General features: G+C 47.8%; 1 protein-coding gene across 2 annotated transcripts in view; it reads left to right on the top strand.

Moving 5' to 3' along the window:
• The first annotated feature begins 3,228 nt into the window (after nt 1-3,228).
• Qsox1 (quiescin sulfhydryl oxidase 1) overlaps nt 3,229-22,201 on the top strand; it is a 37,829-nt gene continuing 18,856 nt past the window's right edge. Inside the window, exons 1-4 of one of the 2 annotated variants that reach the window (XM_021660510.2) lie at nt 3,229-3,591; nt 11,754-11,854; nt 20,122-20,167; nt 20,962-21,064. In XM_021660510.2, the coding sequence (XP_021516185.1) occupies nt 3,324-3,591; nt 11,754-11,854; nt 20,122-20,167; nt 20,962-21,064 (518 nt within the window). In that variant the 5' untranslated portion in view covers nt 3,229-3,323. The remainder of the gene's footprint in view (nt 3,592-11,753; nt 11,855-20,121; nt 20,168-20,961; nt 21,065-22,201) is intronic. The other variant, XM_021660514.2, reaches the window with a different exon arrangement.

Raw genomic sequence — 22,201 nt, 5'->3', positions numbered from 1 at the left:
TCGGGGCAAGTTTAAAGGGATAAAACACGTGTGCCTTTTCTGGTGCTGGTATTTCTCCAAACACCCCCCCCCCCATTCTTGGTGCAGATGAGTAAGTAGAAAGTCATCTAATGCTGTCACCTGGTGACATGTTTTACAAAACACTCCTTTGTTGCTCACCATAATTACCTGCATTTGTGGATAAGCCACATTCCTCTTGCCGTCTATCTCATTGGATCCCCAAATTCCCTCTCTTTAATTCATGCATAATACAAAATGACTCATAGGTGGGAAAGTCAACAAGGTTCCTTGTTAGTCTCAACTGTAAAATGGGACCATATCAATTTCACAGTTAGAAAGAGGACCAAATGGGTAATAGAGGTAGTGTTGTGCACGGCAGAGGCAGAATGTATACGCAATGACCTTAGTTCTCTACGCTAAGTCAGCTTGCCCATTCTCCTGAAGAAGAAAGGGTGGCCTGCCCAGGAATGTCCAAGTCCCCCTCTGCTCTCAATGGTTTCTCAGCACCCCATCCACTCTCCACATCTCCCTTCAGAGATTTCCCTTTCTGTCACTTTTTCATCCTAGGAAGCACTAAATAAGGTCACACTGTGATGTACTGTTATTTATTTATTTACTTATTTGTGTGTGTGGGGGGTACCGTGGTAAGGAGTGGAGGTCAGAGGACAACTTGTAGAAGAAGTTGGTTTGCTCTCGACCATGTGGGGACCATGAAACACCACACTCAGGTAGGCAGACTTGGCACCAAGTGTCTTTACCAGCTGAGGCTTGGAGCTGTGGCTCTTACGTTCTCCTAACTCTGGACCAACAGTTCCCAGGAAGCCCCAGAGACCACAGAGATTAGGAACTACTCTAGGTCATTCTTGGCTTGCTGTTATTGTGTGTAGATGTCCTCTCAAAACTGAACATAGACTTCCAAGGTTAAAAAATAGAAACCTCAGACATTAATCTCAGTAAAGCCAGGCAGGAACTGAATCTCACAGAGGAATGCCTAGCACATGGAACTGGCTTAGAGTTAGAGAGGAACTAACCTTCTAGTTGGTGATGTAGTTTCCTTATGAATTTTAAATGTTAGGCAGAGAGAATATAAATACTTGAAGGAAGCAAAAGCCCCAGCTTCTGGACCTCTTCCTGGAATGGTCTTACCTTAGACTGTCATAAAGTTCCCTCCCAAATATCATCTGAATCTTTAATTTAAGTGTTTCCTCATAAGAACTTCCTGACAATTGGAACACCCCAAGCCCAACCCTGGGGCTCTTTTTTTTTTTTTTTTTTTTTTTTTTTTCCAGTCTACCTCATTTCCAGTCCATGTGTGCCAGGGATAATGATGGTAACACATGTCTCTACTCCCAGCACTTGGGAGGTAGAGGCAGGAGGATCTGTGTGAGTTCAAGGCCAGCCTGGATCACTACATAGTGAATTCCAGAACAGCCAGAGCTAAATAAACCCTATTTCAAAAACACAAAACCAAACTCAGCCCATGTGCCAGCAGCACAAGCCCACTCAGAGCACCTGCCTCTTACCGACTTAAAATTATGCTTCCAACAACTGAGACCCTAAAATGCTGCCTTTATAGCTTCACGATGCACTGGGCACACAGCCTGCACTGACCCTTTCCCAAGGTCTTTTTTTTTTTTTTTTCTGAAGAGCCAAGGCTGCTTGTAGGAAGGGTGTATGAAGCTCTCAGATAGATATGCAAAGGCGGCTGTTACAATTGTACCCACAAGGCTGATACAATTGAACACAGCAGAGTTCAAACAGGAGTGTGAAGAGGAAGGCTAAGAACCAGCTACCCTCAAAGCCAACACTTTCCACTGGACATCTCAGGAGATTTCAAGAACTCCAGAAAAAAGAAATTGGCTTCCAGATTATTTTGAAGGTATATATGTCTAGGTAAAAGCGTAGGAATTTTATATATAACGATTTGGCTGTTTTGTGTTTTGAGACACTGTGAAGCCAAAGCTTGTTTGGCACCCATAGTGTTCCACCTCAGCCTACACAGTAGCTAGGATTATCAACACGCCCACCACGCTCAGTGGTTTGTCCTTTTTGAGTATACAAACCTACACGTGGTCTTCAGTGGTATTATTGACTCAGTTCCTGCAAATATTGACTTGTACCTGTCCCTGACCACTGTCAGGAAGAGCACCTCCTTCGTCACTCTATTGTAACCGTATCTCCTCATAGGATTTGTCACCGGTCTACCTACATTTACTTGTGTATCATATCTTTATCCCAGTGTAAGTTCTACACCCCTCAGTCTTTTAGCGCCTTTTTCTTAGTGTTTGGTGCATGACTGGCACCAAGATATCACTCAGTTTCTGCCGGAAAAAAAAAAAAAGGTAATAAATCTCAAGGGCTCACAGGGAGGGGCTAACCCAGAAATTAACCCGTGTGACAATCCCCTGAGGACCACCTACCCACTTCAAGATATCTCGCAAGACACCCGAAGTACAAAAGGTGACCACGGAAAAAAATCCACTATCACCTTCATAGTTGTGACTGAACACCAGACTAGTTGATTAGCTTACTTGAGAGAACACAGGAGTATGGGACTGAGTAGGCTTAAGGGTAATGCAGCACCTGGGCTGTGGGGAGCCCCACCCGAAGGAATCAACAACCTCGAGGGTGGAAGGGTGTGAATGCTAAAGACACCAAGATTCAACGGCAAAGGGGGCCGCCGACTGTGGGAAGGGGGCGTCTTGTCCGTGTCCGTAGGAAGCCCTCAAGAAGCAACTGCCAAGACTGATGGCCTCCCGAGGCGTGCATGCTTCGGGCTCCTGTGGGCTCTGTGGGCTCTGTGGGCTCTGTGGGCTTTGACAATCACAGTCTCCTACCTCGTGGCTCTCTGGTCCCACCTATTTCGAATTCCCACTGTCAAAACTGCGGGAAGGAGCCCCTGGAACTTTGCAGGAACCAGATAAATCAGTTATGACCATTCCAACCGACTCCGCTTGCGTCGGATACGGGGGCCGAGAGTGTCCAAATGCCGCCCCAGCCCCTGCAGCGACTCCGAGGTGCGGCCTGAGGCCCCGGGTGACACCCGTTTCCGGTGTCGCCGGACTCAGCTGCGAGGTCTGCATCGCGGGCGGCGGGAAACGGCGAGCGCCGCCGACCTGCACCCGGACCGCGTCGCTCGCGGCAGCTCCCGCGCCGCCTCCCGGCAGCTCGCGGCCTGCAGGGGGCGGTCCCGGGAGGCGGGGCCGGCTCGGGGGCGGAGCCTCGTGGCTCCTCCTCGCGGGCGGAGGCCGGAGGTGCGCGGCGGCCTCCGGAGACCAGCTAGTCACTAGACTGGAGTGAGGTGGACGTTCCAGCCGCCTAGGATGAGGAGGTGCGGCCGCCGCTCGGGGCCGCCGTCTCTGTTGCTGCTGCTGCTCCCGCCGCTGCTGCTCGCGGTGCCCGGCGCTGGCGCGGCCCGGCTCTCGGTGCTCTATTCGTCCTCGGACCCGCTGACTCTGCTGGATGCCGACACCGTGCGCCCGGCTGTGCTCGGCTCCAGCAGCGCCTGGGCGGTGGAGTTCTTCGCCTCCTGGTGCGGGCACTGCATTGCCTTCGCTCCGACGTGGAAGGAGCTCGCCAACGACGTGAAGGGTGAGGAGTGGAGGCCTACCACGGCCCACCGGCAGGTTCGGCCAGCCGACCCGCTAGCCTCTCCCCTCCCCTCGCGACTTCTTGGGCCCAACGCAGCCCCCTTCCCTCCCCCGATTCATAGCCTTAAAGTTCTCTCCGGCCGGCATCCACCAGTCCTCTGCGCCTGGGTTCTTCCTGGGTCAATTCTTTGTCTCTCTTCTGCGAGAGGGTTTCCTTGTTCCCCGTCTCTTCTCTGGGCCTTTCAACAGTCCAGCCTTGTGGCAGACCCCTTCCTCATCCAGCTATCCCTTTTTACCAACTTCCCCAGCTGTTGAGGTGGAACAGCGCTGGGAAGAGTTGACATTCTGCCGCCCCCACCACCTTTCTCTTCCCCCATGGCTAGTTACGTAGCTGATACACACATCTCCTTTCTCATCCTTATCTTTGAGGGGGATGCCTTCATCCGGTAGCTTTCCTGCTTGCCCATTTCCAATCCAGGCCTCACTAGAGGAACTACCTCTAGTTTCTTAGGTTCCTTTTCCTCTTCCCCTTGAGTCTGGGCTCTCTTAGAGCTTAGCCTTTAACCCATGAGACCAAACTAAATGTAGGCCTGTGATGTGTGGCTGGCCCTTGCTCTGTGCTCCAGTCACTGGCCTGGACATTAAGACCAGGTTTCCTTGATTCTAAAATGCCAATTATGGGACCCACTATTCATTTAATTATAGCCTAAGGGATAGCAGGATAAGAAAACCACAAAATGTGTGGAGATTTTAAAGGTGTGCTGTATTGTTGGAACGTTAAAATATTTTAAAACTTAAGACTTAGAGATGAGGGGACATGGTATTAATGGTAATTATTATATACCGAGTGCTTAAATGATAGGCACTGTACTGCGAACTGGACAGAATTCCCTCTCTGCAGCCTAAAGATCCCTGCTATAGCACACATCGCCCTAACCCAAGATATCAGTGTCTGCGGAGGAGGGGCCAGGCAGGAGTGGCATAGTGACTGGCATAGGGACTGGCTTCTGACTTTTTCCCTTCTCTGTCAAGTGGTCCCTGGTTTTTGGTGCCAGGCAAGGCACCAGCAGAGAGCTCTTAACCTGAAGTAATTATCTGATGAGAACTGTAAGCCCCTTAGGGAATAGGCGTTCTAGAGACAGGAAAACGAGAACTGCAGTTCTCCTTCTGTGAAGTTGATGGCTGGATGTAAATAGTTCCATGTTCATTCTCAGACTTCGCCTCAGACTTGGTCACATGGAATGGTATTTTTTTTTTAATAATTTTTTTTTCGAGACAGGGTTTTTCATGTAGCCTTGGCTGTCCGGGAACTTGGTCTGTAGACCAGGCTGGACTTAAACTCCGAGATCCACCTGCCTCTGCCTCCTGAGTGCTGGCATTAACGGTGTGTACCACCACTGCCTGGCCCCAACATAATTTTTAACAGCACATAGAAGCGCTTTTTTTTTTTTCTGTCTCCAACTTATACTTGCCCACATGCCTCTCTGGTCCCATCATCCATATGAGCAGTCCTTAACACTATTTTAATGACCTCAACACATGTGGTCAGGGCAGGAGAGAGAAAGAATGTGGGCTCTGGAATTGAAACCCTGAGGGGAACTTATATCAGGACAATGTGGGTCCAAATGTCATAAAAATCCCCAAGCAGTTTCTAAGTTGAGACTCTTAAGAGGTCTCTAGTGGCAATGTATGGACTCATTGTAGAAGATTCTAGTACTTTAAGAGTGCTAAAGGGAGAGATTAGCTTCCAGCTGAGTCACGTGTTTGGCCTCTTGCAACCCAGAGTTTTTCTATGAGTGGCATATCCAGGCGCTGACACCGCCTCTTTCTACACGAGGGCTACCATTTCCAAAAAGGGTCTCCCCTGGAGTGGTGGTCCTTCTCTGAAACAAAAACCAAAGGCAGATCTTAACTTCTGGAGAGGGAAATGGAGACATCAAAGTGTATGGAGATAAACCAGGGGGAAATGGGAGGTGGGGGCTTCAGTGGGAACTGGGGTCTCTTTTTGGCCGTGGGGGTGAGTCATTCCTTTAGGGAGATTGTATAGGTGGAGAGCAGAATCTGGAGTTAGCCTGTAATAGTGAGGCGTATTTAGCCCTAACCTAAAGGTCAGTTCCCTGCTGAGAACTTCTGTATTCTGAGATTCTGAGATGGTTGTGGGCTGGCAGATGGCTGCTCTCAAACCAATCTTGGGTCGTGTCATAGTAGTGAACTGGCCTGTGCTGCTACAAGTGTATGGACAGGAACAGAGAGAGAGTGTATGAAGACCATGGGGATTGGGAAGACATTTGGTAATCCTGGCCAGCTGGCTTTAGGCATTTAATCTGACTGGATAGGGCTCATTTCTTAGAGGGCTGGATGGTAGGTTCTCCAGGAAGTTGCTGCCCTGGGGCAGGACACTTATTTCTGGGAATCTATTTCTACTCCAGAGAAGCTCCTGTTGTCTCACCATACGTTTGAGAAATTGATTGGGTCTAACTGAGACCTTCATTATTATTCACTGGCTAATCATTCAGCAAATATTTGTTGAGTCACAAAGCATTGATTGCATAGTAGGGAAATGGGCAACAGTATGAAGCTGTGTTTGAAAAAGACAGAAGGAGTGGTTCACCTATTCCTTATGGTAGGAATTCGAGTAAAGGGACAGTCACAGAAGGATAAGCTAGTTGCCAAGGCCTTTGTTTAGGAAGTTGTTACACACTTCTCTTATTCCAGCTCTTTCTTTGCTAATGACTTTTCATCTTCATCTGAGAAAATGGATGGTGAAATTTCTCCTCTCCATACCCTCCATTTATTTTGTCTCTAGATTATGAAGGTTCAAGTTCAAGATGGGTGGCCCGTTGTCTTGAGCCTTTGGCAAGGGTAATAATACATTATGGCATGAGTGCATATCAGAGTGAGTGTCACATTTTGAGCCACGAAGCAGAGAGAGCAAAACCATGTCCTTAAAAAAAAAATCAACAGAAAAGTATGATTATAAAAATTCTGGTGGAAGTTTTTCCTTTTTCTTAACTATTTGGTGTTTAAAAAAATTATTTGTGTGAATGTTTTGCTTACATGTATATCTGTGTACCACGTGTTTGACTGGTATCTGTAGAGGCCAAAGGGGACATTGAGTTTTCTGGTACGTAGTTGTAAGGTGCTATATCCGTGCTGGGATCTGAATCCAGGTCCTCTGCAAGAACCTGGTGAAGTTCTTAACTTAGCAATTTCTGACTCCATACCATAGACAGGACACGTGGTGGCGGAAAGAAGTGGGGTTACCCATGTAGGAACGTAGCTCGTATAGATTGTAAGACACGCATGTATGAACTTCAGTGAGCGTTGTTGGCTTGGCCTTTCTTTCCTTCTGAGGGCATGGATGACTTCTTGTACTTGCGTCCCTATGATGTCTACCACAGAGTATGGTATAGGATGGGAACACACTCCTGACAGCCAATGGCCAAAGCCTCACAGGATTCCAAATGATGGTATGAACAAGAAAATGCTCAGCCAGTGCTGTGGCTCCCCTTGACTCAGGGATTGTCCACCTTGTGTCAGCGGTAGAGGAGGCATTTTGCCTATCTCATGACCTCACTGCCTTCAACAGGGAGCAAGAAACAGACTCGGTGGTGATGGCGTAGCACTGAGCAGCAGGCCTGATGAAGGGATCTGTGGTTAGATGGGGCAGTCAGGAGCTAACACCCAGCAAGCATCTAGTTACCAGGTCTTACTGGCTCCTGGTGGTTTGGCTAAGTTTTGTGTTCCTGTCTTAATAAGGGATCAGGCTGGCTTAACGTTCAGAGATAGCATGGCCATTTTTCTTGACAAGAGCTGTTTGCCGTCCAGAACCTGAACAGTTTTTTTGGAGCTGCAACAGGCAGTAGAGACCATCCATACTGGCCTCCTAACCCACGAGGATCTGAGTCCCAGAGAGGAGGCACATGGATTATCCATGTGCTAGCCAGGTTATCATGAGTCATTCTTCTGCCTCTGGGTTCAGTGCTCTTCCTGAACCAAGGAGTTGAGTAGGTGATCCTACCTTGAACTCCAGAAGACACTTGTGTAAGGGCATAGCAGAATTCGCACCAGAGGTTTCCTTCTCACCCATCATTCCAACATACCTCTCTTGGCCTCTTTTACCATCCTTCCCTTCCACTGTCCGGTTCCCATTTACTGTGTTGCTAGTAGGGACATTATTCTGCCCAAGTCTAATTGTAGTGGGAAATGTTTCTCCACTAGAGCGAATTGGGTGGAGTAAGAAACCAAACACCAGAAAGCCCCCTCATTGACGACAGAGCATTTACGCTGTGCTGGACCAGTTCGACACTCAGATAAAGAAAATTTAGTTTAAGTGTCTTTTTTGCTTTGTTCTGTTTTTTGTCTTTGTTTCGTTTTTTTCAATACAGAGTTTCTCTTTGTAGCCCTGACTGTCTTGAAACTCACTAGGCTGGCCTTGAACGCAGAGATCCACCTGCCTCTGCTGGGCTTAAAGGCATGCTCCACCACCACCCAGCTAGTTTAACTATCTTAACTGGCTTTTATTTGTGATTCTGGAATCCTGTAATGTCTCAGTCTATAAAACAGAGTATTCTGATGTGTTGAGTTGGGGGTGTGACTTTACAGAGGAAAGGGCTGAGGACAAGAAGACACTTAAACGGACAACAACAAAAAATTAGTCATTACGTAGTTACCTTCTTTGTAAGCTGTAGAGCAGTGGTTCTCAACCTTCTTAATGCTAGGATTCTTTAATGCGGTTCCTCATGTTGTGGTGACCCCCAAACATGAAATTATTTTGGTGTTACTTCACAATTAATTTTGCTTCTGGTCTGAATTGTGATGTAAATATATGATATGAAAAATATCTGATATTCAATCCTCAAAGGGATCTTGACCTGACTTTTTTTGTGAAGTTGGGTGTTATTTCTCCTGATCTTTTGGGAGGTCAGATAATTTGGTAACTTAGTGGAATAGAACTTCATGGGTTCATTCTATTACATTCTATCTATTGCTCCTGGTGCATTTGCTCAGTTCAAACCAGTGGCCTCCTGGAAATTATAATTAACGCACTAGAATCACGAACAGCCAGGTCTGTGGTGCACCATGCCTACCATCACTGTATGTGTCATTATGGATCTTTAGGGTGCTGACATTGAGACACCTGAAAACACCCCGTGGTCAGGACTTAACCAGTATCTAACTGACCCTGGCTTTCACCTCCACCACCCCCTGAGACTGTAGCAGCTCAGAAGAGGTACCGGTTTCATCTCACAGACTACAGGTAACCAAGTATAAAGAAAGCAAGGCAAGCTGGGTTGGTGACGCATACCTTCAAACCCAGCACTTGGGGAGCAGAGGCACATGGATCTGTATGAGTTAGAGGCCATCCGAGGCTACATAGTGAGTCCCTCTCTGGGTGGTGGTGGGGGGAGGGCAGCAAAAGGAAGCTCAAACATTATCTCTCTTCTTGTCCTCCACCACTGACCTGAATTCTTGTCCTCCCTGTGTCCCTATTAGAAATCCAATATTGAAGCTGTTTTTTCTGCTCTGATTCCAGGGATTAGCTCCAAGGCTGGAATCCTGGGTTGAGATCTTAGATTTACTGTTAATTAGTTTACCATGCCTTGGGCCTGGTTATCTGATCTGTTTTATAGTTAAAGAAAGCAGATTTGGAGATAAATGCCTTAGTACTTCCTCATCGGGTTGTTTAGAGCACTAAACTAGATAAATTGAGCACACAATAAACTCACTACATGTGCTGATAGCATAGACCTTTAAGTAAGCCTGAAGCCCAGGTCTCTGTCAATGATAGAGAATATTTAACTGGCAGGCACAACGATTTCTGCCACTTTCTCTAAGAGAAGACTATAATTGGTAATGCCCTGACCCTCATCTAGTGGGGAGAGGAATGAGTGAATTTGTCAAGTCTCATAGGCCTCTCACGCTGGGAGGCTTCTGAGTCCGTGTCTTCATTTGCAGATAAGGGGGTGTGGCAGACACATCAAATGGTGGCAGTGAAGTGTGATGATACAGAACGTCCTGTTCTTTCCTCTCCCTCTGTGGAGTCTAATGGTATTTCTTGAGAGTGGCTGGGCCCTCCCTGTAAATCTCTCCACAACAAAGGTCTGCCCTAGAGGCAGAACAAGAGGTACTAGGCTCAGAGTCTGCCAAACTGCCCTAGGAGATGACCTATATATCTCACTAGCCCTGATTTTCCTTTGGTGGGGGCACAGAAGGACTTACATGCTCTTGCCTATGATCCCTTTTGAAACTCTGGGCTTGGGCAAGGGTGACCATTGGTGCACTCTTCTGTGAGTGACATTGCTCTTTCTTTAAAGTAGTGGTTCTCAACCTGTGGCCATGACTCCTTTGGAAGTCAAATAAACCTTTTGCCTAAAACTGTCAGAAAACAAAAGTATTTATATTACAATTCATAACAGTAGCACAATTACAGTTATGAAGTAGCATTAAAAATAATTTTGTGGCTTGGGGGGTGTCACCACAACATGAGGAACTGTATTAAAGGCTCACAGTATTAGGAAGGTTGACAACCACTGCTTTAAGGGATGAATGAATAATGAATGAACTTAGGCATTATCACAGAAGACTGCTTTAACTTCACCAACTACCTTTACTAAGGAAAAACTTTGAGGCTGGAAACAAAGAGAATGTGTTCGGGTCCCTGGTCTGCGTTGACTGTCTACTGTGTGCTAGATAAGGATTGTTGGGCAGCAGGGGGTCCAAAATTCCAAAAGACAGTAAGAGATGAGCACACCAGTCATTATGTAGCTCCTGGAACTCCCGGGCACATGAGGCAGCTCCTCCTGGGAGAAAGTAGTATCCCAGCTAAGCTGGAGCTGACAAAGGGAGTTCACAGGGAAAGTGAAAAAGGCTGGCTGCAGAGAGGCCTTTGCTTTTGGGGAGCGCCTGGAGATAAGTGAGAACCATGCTTTCAGGGAACTTTTGGCTCTGCTTTGGAGTAATGCTAAGAGGAACTAGGTATGTGGACAGAGGTCAGATCTTCTGAAGATGCTCAGAACTACTGAGGAGTATTGAGTAGAGGGCAGTGCCGTTAGAACCACAGGCAGAAAAGACTAGCTGGTAGCTGAGAGGCTAGGGAAGCAGAAGTACATTAGAACCTACGTTAGAAGTAGGGTGTATGAGATCATCCCAAGAGACCTTCTGTGGGAGATGCTGTACCAGCTCAGAGGGTAGCTCAGAACGGAAGTAAAGAAACTAGATCAGGTGTCTAACACACTTAGGGTAGGCCAAGAAAATGATGGCTCCATAGGGCAAGACACTCAGGAAGAATAGACAGGATTTGGAGTCAGTCCTTGTAGACAGGACTGTTGCTACCAAGGGGAGCCAGCAATAGAATAGGGTGAGGCTTAAAAAGTCCATGTCTTGACCCAGAGGACTAATTTTTTTTTTTTTTTTAGTGGCCCAAATTGTGGAGGTCTGTTCTATCTAATTTGACATTGGCCACAGCTTTCTTAAGTTTTATGTAACTTTGATGGTTCCTGGTGCCTCTGACCTGAGTCAGAGCTCAGGATAGTTGCTTAATATGAACTGATTTTCTGTCCATCTCTGGTCTGTGACATTACTTGCCCTACCAATTACTTTATCAGAGAAAAGTCTCTTGGCCTGGGACCTGAAGAGGAAGCATGACCAGTCTTCCTGACTGTTGTCCTAGGGCTTTCTCCCCTAAGGTTCCTGGATCTCCTGCTTTGCTCCGTTCCTAGGATTTGTGCCTGTTTCGGCTACGTGCCCAAAAACCACCCAGGTCTCTGGGGAATACAAGCTCCCAAGGCACGTTCTCCCTCTGGGAGCTTCTTGGGCATCTCTTCAGGCACAAAGGCAATACTGAGGCTTTTCCTAGGGGCTACACTCCTCATTCCTCTTTCTAGCTCTTCCAGCCCCTGCCATATCCCAGTAAGCACTAGGGAAATGCAAATGCCGTCATGGGGCAACATGCCATGTTATTTAACTTCATCCTAAGTATAGGTCCTTTCTTGTGAGGCTCTGTGTAAATGAAGACTGAGGGAATAGCCTCAGAGGTCATTTTCTGGAGAAAGTATGACCTCCTTCATGGGAGTTTGGGGGAGTAGTGGCCGTGGGGTTTTGGAGGGAAGAACAGAAGGTTCCAGCTTCTCTCACTTACTGGCGTTATCTTTGTCCTTTCAGACTGGAGGCCAGCATTGAATCTTGCTGTCCTGGACTGTGCTGATGAGTCCAACAGCGACGTCTGCAGAGAATTCAACATCGCTGGCTTCCCAACTGTGAGGGTATGTGAAAAGGGGGAAACAGAGCTGGGGATGGTTCTGGCTGAGCATACAAACCATCTCCTCTGCAGGTCCCTGGAACCTTCCTGGGCCGCTGAGCTCTGAGGAGTCCTCTGAGGCTCCTGGGTGTGCGTTTTTAAAGTCATAGCCTCTGGAGTACTGTTCTTCATCTGATGAGACACCTGTTAGAGGCAGAAAAGAAAAGAAAGGGGCTTTCTTGTTCTGAGAAAGTCTGTCTTTATGAAAGGGAGGGCATGTGCGAATGTTGGCGTGGGTAGATTTCCATATTGAGTTGTGAAATAGTTGTCAGCACTCACTCAGGCTAGTGAGCGCTGCTAGCTCTTAAGGTCCTTTTTCATTCTTCTACTTCTGACCCCCCACCTCTTGGAGGTCTGATGCTACCCTACAGCCAGGAGCCATCTCTGAGCCATCTAGGGGCAAGATCATCCTCTGGGGGCCTGTTGGGTCTTCAGAGACGTTGAATGCTTCATTCTCATCAAGCAGGAGCTCCAGAGTGACTTCAAGGGATTGCCTCACCCCTGTAGTCAAAATGTGCGGTGCTTTCAGATGGCAGAGCTTCCGGGGACAGCAGTCACCAGTTGAGGGTTCTCAAACCCCAGCTCTGGTAGGAGTGACGTGAGCTCTCTGATGACCCCTAGTCAGGGATCACAGGACACCAACAGTTTCTTAGAAATAATTTATTTTTAAGATTTTATGTGCATTGATGTTTTGCCTGCCTGTATGTCTGTGTGAGAGTGTCAGATCCCCTAGAACTGGAGTTACAGACATTTGTGAGCTGCCATGTGAGTGCCTGGAATTGAACTTGGGTCCTCTGGAAGAGCAGCTATTGATCTTATCTGATGAGCCATCTCGCCACATCCTCCAGCGATTTAATGACCGAACAGTTCCCGTGGTTCTCAAGAGCCCTTACATAGCCCAGAATAATACAGATAAGGGCCCTCCCGGGGCTCAGCCTGGCTCACCCGAATGGCATCTAGATAAGCAGTTTCTCTGTAATCATTAGGAATATCAGGAGATGCCTTTGAAGACTGAAATGCCAAGTATTGTCCCTGGAACAAGATATCTCTGAACTCAGGGACCTCAAGTTTCAGTCAGATCCACGAGCTCAAACTCAGCCTGATCACTCAGCAATTTCATCTCAAGGAGTGCCCATCTCTGACCTCCACTGGACTCAGAGGCTCCCCATCCCAGAGTCATTGTTCCCTAAATGGTCACCGCTGAAGGTCAGGGCCCAGGCCCATGCTCTGAGACCAGGTTGGTTTGGGGAACAGCGTGGCAAAACAGTGGCTACTGCCACATCATCTAGGAAGGCTCTTATCAGTTACCCTTTCAAATAGAAAATCACCCTGGCAAGGACACAGCTTGTCCTCAGCCCCAAGATAAGTAAAGACGCCCTTCAGTGGGGCTGCCAGAGTGAGCAATACTACGTGGGAAGCTGTGGGGCACCAGTGGGGCAGCAGGAACACTCATCCATAGGTCCATAGTTTTCTCCCAGTGAGCCCATAGGGAGGCCACTCAGGACATCCAGTTGGAGTTCTGTAGGGCTGTCACCTGGAGCTTTCTGTCCAGCCAGGGAGGGGCCTCCTGGGTGTGAGGAGGAAACCCGGGCAGTTGTAGGTCCGGAGGCTTTTCAGCACCTACCTAAGTCACGCAGTGCACGCAGCCTGGATGCCACAAGTGAGTAATCACCTTACCTGCCCAGCTGGCTGTGGGAGAGCGTGGGAGGGCCCTTACCTAGTCGCTCTGGCTTTCCCCTAATCCAGACAGGCAGCACCTGGCTGAGCCAGTTCTGTAGACAGCTGTCCATTTCCTAAGCTCTCGTCTGGTCTCCCTTGGCAAGGCTTTCCATGACCTCCCTGAGGAACCTGGTGCTTAGTTTCATCTGAGGAGACTAAGGTGCTTAGTTTCATCTGAGGAATGCCATGTCCTCAGCCCTCTAAACTGTGGCCAAGCGGTTCAAGCTGTGGTAGGCCTCTGCTCTTAGAGTCTACAGAACTGTAAGCAGTGCCTTTGAAGTGATTTCTTACTGTGACCCGCAATAAATATATATTTTGCATTGTGATCTTAAATTTGGTTTGTGTTAACTATCACTAAAGCAAACGTTTAATGATGTTTTCTGTTACATTAAAAAAAATACTGGCTGTCATTTACCAAGTTGACATTTACTTTTCAGCTTGTTACTAGATTACTCTAGCATGTTTTAGAGAAGTACCCACACATATTTCAGATCTCCGAAGTCTTCCTTACGGAAGCCTGAAGTGCCTGTAGACCGCTTGGTTAGGCTCCCTAAAAAGCAGAACCGATTTGAAAAGCCAGCCAGCTGGCCAGCCCTGTTGTCTGACTGCTGCCCTCTAGAGACCAGAGCCTGTCTTTGCTCAAAGAGGCTGTGAGAGGCTGGGGAGAGGACCCATGTTGGAGAGCAGTCCTCACAGGTAGAGAATTTTGCTGGTGTGATGGGGACATACCCAGACTGGCTACTACACAGTGACCCGTGTCACTGTCCTTTTTCTCTGCCTCCAGCCCCTTACCATGAGCACATGTTGAACTTCCTTTAGCTCACCAGTTTAGAAAGTAACTTAGCCCTAACGGCCAGGATCTTGCTCCAGCAGGGCCCCTTTAGGCTGGAGCAGAATGCCACTGGAAGAAAATAAAAATGCAGGGAGGAAGGAGGTGACTGTGAAGTAGGTTTTGGCTGAACAAAGCCTAGGCCAGAGCAGTAATGGCAGGTGATGGCAGCCTGTTTAATGAGAATTACGTGGGAAAGTACAGTAGAGAGTCTTCTCTGAGAAGATCACTGATGCAGACTCAAATTCATTGTTCCATTGCTCACTGTGTGTGACCTGGAAAGTCACTTAATGCCCCGGCCACAGTTTTCCTGCCTGTAAAATGGTGACGCTATCTATTAATAAGATTGCCAAGAACAAAGAGAGGCCCTTTCTGTGAAAGAGCCCAGCCATGGGCATTTGGGGAGTAAATGTTCGTTTTCCTCTTGTCCCCTGGATCTGTTAGTAGTTTCTGTGTGGTATGTACATCCTAGGCATTCCCTGAAATAACAGCTACTGAGGGGCTGTCAGCTGGCTGCTTATGGCAGTGTTCCCCACTCGGGGAGAGTGGAGGAACACTTGGCATGGGACACAGCTGGGCATCTGCTTGGGAGGCAGGGAATGGTCTGTATGGAGTATGCTGGAGGAACTAGTCTCTCCCTGAGCTCTTTCCCTGCTCATCAAAGAGGACTTCCTGTGGAGGGGGGCTCCAAGTGAGTTTGGCTAGGACAGAGGAGCACAGGCAGGGAGGGTGAGAGCTAGGGCCTCTTAGGAGCAGAACTGTGTGGCGTGTTACACAGAGGCCCCTGCTCAGGGTGAATAAGGCAAGGAGAGGAGGAGCCCAGGAATGGCAGCTCCCTGAAAGCCAGGCAGAGTATGGAGCACTTGTGGAGTACAGAGCCCAGCTGTTACTCTGTAGGCTCCTACTAGATCCCTGTAGCTCCAGGGTGAGTTCTCAGGAGGACAGAGAGAATTTGAGCGTCTCCCGCCTCTCTGGGAAAAAGATATGGGCGCCCACCTCCACTGCCACCCACTGTCTTCCAGTCATCTTCTTCGCTGATCTTTCATAGCGCGGAAATTAAGTAACTAAGGCTGATTTTTCTGAGTTCATCAAGAAATGCTTGGAGACCTGATTATGTTTCTGAAAGCTGGTTCTGTGCACGTGGTTCCAGTCGTCCCTGGAACTTGTACTTTCTGTTCAGCTGTTTTGGTTCCTGGTGTCATGTCTTGTGCTAACAGTTGTCCTGTTGTTGTGGAAAGACTAGAGGCTCACAGGAGCGGTGGCTCATGAGAGACAGAAGCTCTTTCCAGTGTCCTGTTCTAGGTCTTGGGATGAAAAGGAAGAAGTGGGCTAAAAAGATGGCTCACTGATTAAGAGCCTTGCTGCTCCTGCAGAGGACCCAAGTTCAGTTCTCAGCACCTTCGTGGTGGCAGAAAACCACCCCGAACTCCAGGGGGTCCAAGGTCCTCTTCTGACCTCTACAAGTACCAGGCACATACATGGTATACATACATACATGCAGGTAAAACACATACACACATAAAATCAATCAAGAGAGAGACCATGAATGAATGAACTCTCTCAGGGAAAGGACTCATTCCCGGATGCTCTGTTGCTCTTTCTCAGAGTAATTGACCTCAGATAGACTCGCACATCCATGGCTGACTCAACAAGGATACATTTTCCTAAGAGGATGAAAATATGCCCAACTAGATTTTCACTTGAGCCTTCAAGATGCTGGATTGGACAGAGGTCTGCTGAGCAGCTAAGTGTGCTAAACACCACACCAGGCACAACGGAGCTTGCAGCATGTATAAGATGTTAGTATTACCCGTGTCAGGCAGGTGGCTGGGTGTCTCAGTTACTGTTCTTTTGCTATGACGAGGCACCATGACCAAGGCAACTTATAAGAGAGAGCATTTAATCGTGTGCTTGCTTACGGTTTCAGAGGGTTAATTCATTATCATCATGGTGGGGAGCATAGCAGCATGTAGGTAGGCTGGCAAAAGGTTTTGAGAGCTACATCCTGATCTGTAGGCAGAAAGAGAAAGAGAGACCAGACAGACAGACAGACAGACAGACAGACACTGGCCTGGCTTGGGCTTTTGGAACTTCAAAGTCCACTGCCAGTGACACACTTTCTCCAAAATGGCCACACCTACTCCAACAAAGCCACACTTGCTAATCCTTCTCAGATAGTGCCACTCCCTGGTGACTAAGCAGTCAACCATATGAGTCTGTGGTGGCCATTCTTGTTCAAACCGCCACGATGGGCTACTAGATGGAAAGTTCAGGTTGAAGTTCACTGTGGTTGGAGTGTATAGAATGGTGGAAGGCCAGTTTGGGTTCAGGTCTTGAGAGGAAGGCTGTGAACGTATTGAGTTTGGACCTTACTCATTGGCCATTCAGAGCTATGGCAATATGAAGAGGAACCATAATTATGCCTCAGAGAAAAACTGAAGTCAAAAGGAGGAAGACAGGTGAAGATTGAGAGGACAGCATTCCTTTTTTTTTTTTAAGTGTGTGTGTGTGTGTGTGTGTGTGCGTGCATGTGTGTATACATGTATTTGGAGGTCAGAGAAACCTTCAGGAGTCAGTTCCCTCCTTCTACCCTGTAAGTCTTAGGGACTGAACTCAGACAATCGAAGTTGGCAGCAATCTCCTTTTCCTGTTGAGCCACCTCCCCAGCTGAGGATTAACATTTCTGACTCATGAAGAGAAAGCAAAGGGACTAATGTAACAGATCAGGAACTAAGTTTTCACCCTGGTCTAGACAGGGTGAGAGGCAGTCTGAAGGTGTCCCAAGGTAGAGTCACAGAACTCGCCAGATGACTGGATGGGGTTGTAGCAAAGGGAAATGGTGGTCTGGAAAGCAGGGAGGAGGACTGGTTTCTGGATAAGATAAAACACAGGTGCAGAAGCAGGCTGAAGGAGGGTAACTCAGCCCTGGTGTGTGTGGAGGGCGCCTCAAGCCTCTGTGGAGTTTACTAGGAGGAACTACAAGTCTAGGACGGGTGAGTGCCTGAGACACAAGGCTCAGATAGTACATCCACTGGGCAAAGTCTATGACTTGGTAACAGAGGAACAGTAGGTTTGTTCTTGATTCATTTCTTCATTCATTCATTTGAAAGTGTAAACCGAGCCCCTTCCTCCTGACAGTGCCTCTAAGAGCACTTTAAACAGGAGAAACTAGGAGCGCCAGGCGGGAACGACAGTGGCACAGGAGAGCAGCCAAGGGTGACGTTAGGACAAGGGCTAACAGTAGCCAAGAAGAGCTGGTCTGTCCTGCACACCAGGAGGGTGGCAACATGAAAAGAAGAGCTAGTTTCAAGAAAACGTGTACAAAAAAAAAAAAGGTAGGCAGGGCAGCAGACAGCTACTGCTGAGGATGCAAGAAGCGCCCGGGAGACATCTTGGGCCTGGCCTGAGAGAAAGCCACCACTCAGGTTTCCTGAAGGACGTTCCCTGAGTGGTGGGCTCAGAGGAGTGGGCAAGGATGTCTGGAAGCAGGAGAGACATTTGGCAGTGCAGGGAAACGGGAAATGCAGTGACTAACGAGAGAAGGGAGGCCTCTCTATCGCCCTGTACTTCCTCCCTTCTGTCCTTTTACATGAGGATGCTTAGGATCTCTTTATAGACAAAGTAAATAACCTGTGATTAATATCAAAAAATAAAAATTATTTTTTAAAAAGGAGCTCTTTATAGCCTAGGAAAGGGGCTGGTAGGAACAGCATTTGATGAGAAAGATGTTAATTGGTAGGAGAAAATGTCCAGAGATTGTGAAGTAGGGTGGACACATTCTCAGAGAGCGATACTGTTCTGGAAGGTAGAGGGGAAGCTGGTGCCAAGAAGGCTGAATAATGGCGCAGAACCTCTCTAGCCACGCAGTCTGTGGGAGCGTCTTTTGAGTCACCCTTGTTTTCAGATCAGAGTTTCTGTGGTAGAATAGAGCGTTGAAACCTAGTTAGGGTGAGGGAGATGCCTTTTGTTGGGGGGATGACAGCTCCTTTTATGACAGGTACTTGCTCAGAGCTGGACAGCCTGGTGGCTGATTAAGGAAAGGTATCAAGATCTGAAAGTAGCTGCTTTGGCTATGAGAAAGGCACACTGCTGAAAGTGAGTCCGTGATGTGGGAGGTCTGGAAGTAAGCTGAAGTCTGTCTTGTCTACACAAAAGTGAGTAGAGCTGCAAGACCACATTGAGCAAACCACGCTGCAGAGGCCCATTTATTTTGTTTCTGAGAAGCAGTGTCTATCCACAAAGATTCTTATGTGCAATATAAATTTGATTTCATGTCACGATTCAGGAAATTGGTCATCATTTTACAAGTATTAGGATAATAAATTTACTAGGTGAAGATTTGTTCAGTAACTGTCACGAACATGGGTTCATGTGTGACATGTGTAAATGGGCTGCTTTCTTTTATGAATAAAGTATTGCACTCATACTTTGAATAAAGAATGGAGTAGAGATGAGGAGAAAAGGCAGTGAGATCATAGGTCACAGGTAGGAGATGGCGGGTCACTATAGTCTGTTCCTCAGGTGATTTTTTTTCCTTTCCTGCCTACACATGAATGAAACGTGTTTCCTGGTGCTAAAAGGGAATGTTTATAGGAGGGCATGATGGTGGTGGAACTGGTATTTATCGAGTCAATTATTCTGTGTACTGGTTACTGTGCCTCAATTAACTTAGATTTTTGGTTCTTGGATCTTATTCTAGGCTGGTGGTGTCACTCTCATTTTATAGATCAGAATACTAAGGTTTAGAGAAGCAGAAGGGTTTTCCAATGTCACACAATAAGAACATATCAAAGTCAGGTCTTGAACCAGTTCCGCCAGACCCTATGGCCTGCACCTTGCCTGGGATCAGGCTGCAGCCCTGCTGTTGGAGATAGAGGACCAAACTAGCAAAATGTGGTCCTGAGGTTTGAGACCTCATGAAGAAGCCCTCGGGCTCTTCTTCAGATGGCTAGGGATCTTCCAGGACAACCCACATCTTTCTCTCGAGATAGGAGAACATAGGCAAGAGCCCTGCAGCTACCTTGCCCTTAGGCAGAAGCCCAGGTTGTAGTTGCCCTCCAGTGTTCTCTTTCCTCTCACCCAGTGACACACTGGGCCCTGAGGTGTCACACATACCAGGAAAAGAGTGTAACATGATGTCAAAAGGACCTGTATGACACAGTCTTGTTTTCCTGGGGCTCAGGTCCACTGCTCAGTAGGACCTGTCCTGGATCCTTGACCCTCCGCTGAGGGCCATGATGGGCTGGGAGTTCTTGCTGAGGAGACACTAGCCTCAAAGCCCCTTTCCAGGAAAAGGGGCAAGGAAGGGCAGACTGGCAAATGGGAAAGCTAAACTTGCCAAGGAGCCACTTTCTTTTCCAGATGGTCTGAATAAAGGCCATTGGTGACTTCACTGTTCACTAAACAGCTTCCAATGACTGTGCAGACGCCAGCGCTATGTGGAGTTGCTCTCTAGTAAAGTTTCTGAGCGGCTGCCTCCAGGTCCTAAGAGTGCTTTAGCATAAGCGGAGGGGAATTCAGTGTAAGAACACTAGAGAAGAGTCCCAGAACAAAGCCTCCCTCATTGAATCCACAGGTAAAGAACATGAGGCTCAAAAAAAGATTAGCCTGTCACCCAGTTAGCGAACAGCTGTAAATGCAGGCCCACCTGACACCGCCGCTGACTCCTGTCTCTTTGTTTTCAGTTTTTTAAGGCCTTTTCCAAGAATGGTTCTGGAACAGCATTACCAGGTGGGTGCTTTGACTCCAGCTGTTGTGTTGGCATTGTCAGCATCTTCTCCAGCTCTTCTGCATCTACCTAGATTCCTCCAGGGTGAAGGAAGCTCCCTTCACATCGATGAATGAGTCCTCAAGTGAAGTCTGTGTTTTCCCATAAGTGTCTTCTCAGTCAGTCTGGGAGATATCTTAGGAAAGTCCATTTGGGCAGCTCTTCAAGTGTGACCTATCAAAGTTCTGGGCTTGAAGGTGGGGCACCAGTTCCCAGAATGTCAAAGTAGGGTTGGTTTCAAAGAACAAGCCTGCAGCCAGTTCTGAGGGACTTTTCTGTCCTCAGAAAAGTCAGTTTTCTGAGTTTTTCAGTTTCTCAGAAAAGGGCAGTTTTCTGCTCTCAGACAGTTCTGACACCTTTCTGCCCTCTGAACCCTTGACCCTTGGCTGAGTGCCATGATGGACTGAGCGTTCTTACTGAGGAACTCCCAGTAAGACACTAGCCTCAAAGCTAAGGGCAGATTGGCACATGGGAAAACTAGCATTTGCCAAGGAGTCACTTCCTTTTTCAGATTGTCTGCGCGAAGACCATCAGTTGACTTTTCAGTGTTCATGAAACAGCTTCCCATAACTATGTGCAGGGATGGGTCTCCTTGCTTTTCTTTAAGCAGCAAGCGCCCTCGCCCCATCCCCTTCTCAGAGAGAGACTGGCCTGTGCTTTTTCTTGGAATTGGTTTGGGGACCCTTCTTTGTGAGCGAAGGTGGCAAGGGTGCTGGAGTCTGTCCTGTCCTGACGCCTCTTTCTGTTTCATTTTTAGCGGCTGGTGCTAACGTGCAGACGCTGCGTAGGCGGCTCATTGATGCTCTGGAGTCCCACCGTGACACGTGGCCCCTAGCCTGTCCACCCCTGGAGCCTGCCAAGTATTTTGGGTTGGGGTGGCTTAGTGTAACAGGGGACCCAAACATGGAGAAGGTGTTGGGAACCACAGGGCAGAGGACCCACCTTGATTCTTCCTATGGGTAGATAGCTCCGTGGGCCAGACATACTTTAGAGTAGCTGGGAGTGATTTCTTTTTGCTTCAGGTGTTGAGGAGCCCTGTTCCTTAGGGGCTAGCTGAGGGTCAAAGGACCTGACCTGCTGGATGGAAGAAAAAGTGTGTGAGGGTAGTTCTTCAGATAGCTTGCTGCCGCTTCTCCTGTCTGGTCCTCAGGACTGTTTCTGGTGTAGGAGGTTTTCTCTGGCCTAGACCAGGGAAGACTACTGACAGATGAGAGGGCAGAGGAGATCAGAATCCATTAGGAAGAAAAGGCTATGATGTTCAGAAGAGTAAAGGCCCTATTTGTAAACTGAAAATGGTCAACTGGTGTGGAATCCAATCCACAATGACTCCTTTATCGTCTTTCCCAATTCTTCATCTTCCTAGAGGGCCTCACAGAGACCCTGGGCCAAGCATATACTCCTAATGTAGGCTGGGGTTCTACAACCAGACTCTCTCTATGATAATTGTTGGGTTCTTTACCCCCCTCCCCTGCTGTAACAAATGCCTGAAAAACAATTTGAAAGAAAGAAAGGTTTCAATCCAAATTTGGTAGTACCCATGATTTGGGGTATGAGATGATACAGAATATCATGGCACCAGAGCATGTGACAGAGGCATGCACACACACACACACGGGGGAGTGGAACAAAGAGGATTTCAGGACAATATAGCCCCCAAGGACATGTACCCAGTTGTGTACTTACTCCATCTAGGGCCCACCTCTGAAAGTTTCCATCACCTCTTGATTTGGCCGTTGATTTATGAATCTAAAAACTAGGTGATAAACTGGTTAAGTCAGAACTCTCATGAACCAGTTATCTCTCAGTGATTGGATCCCTCAGCTCCATCAGCAGGGGACTAACGCCTTCACTGCATGAGCCTTTGGTGCAAACAGTTCATATCGAATCTGTATCATCTGTCTGGAAAAATTCAAGTGTTAGCCTGTACCCCAGTGCTTCCACTTCTCATGGCTATGTCTCTGTCTCAGACACACACACACACACACACACACACACAC

This window comes from Meriones unguiculatus, chromosome 11 (genome assembly GCF_030254825.1).
Source record: "Meriones unguiculatus strain TT.TT164.6M chromosome 11, Bangor_MerUng_6.1, whole genome shotgun sequence".
Lineage (NCBI taxonomy): Eukaryota > Metazoa > Chordata > Mammalia > Rodentia > Muridae > Meriones > Meriones unguiculatus.
This window is presented reverse-complemented; position numbering and strand designations above follow the sequence as displayed.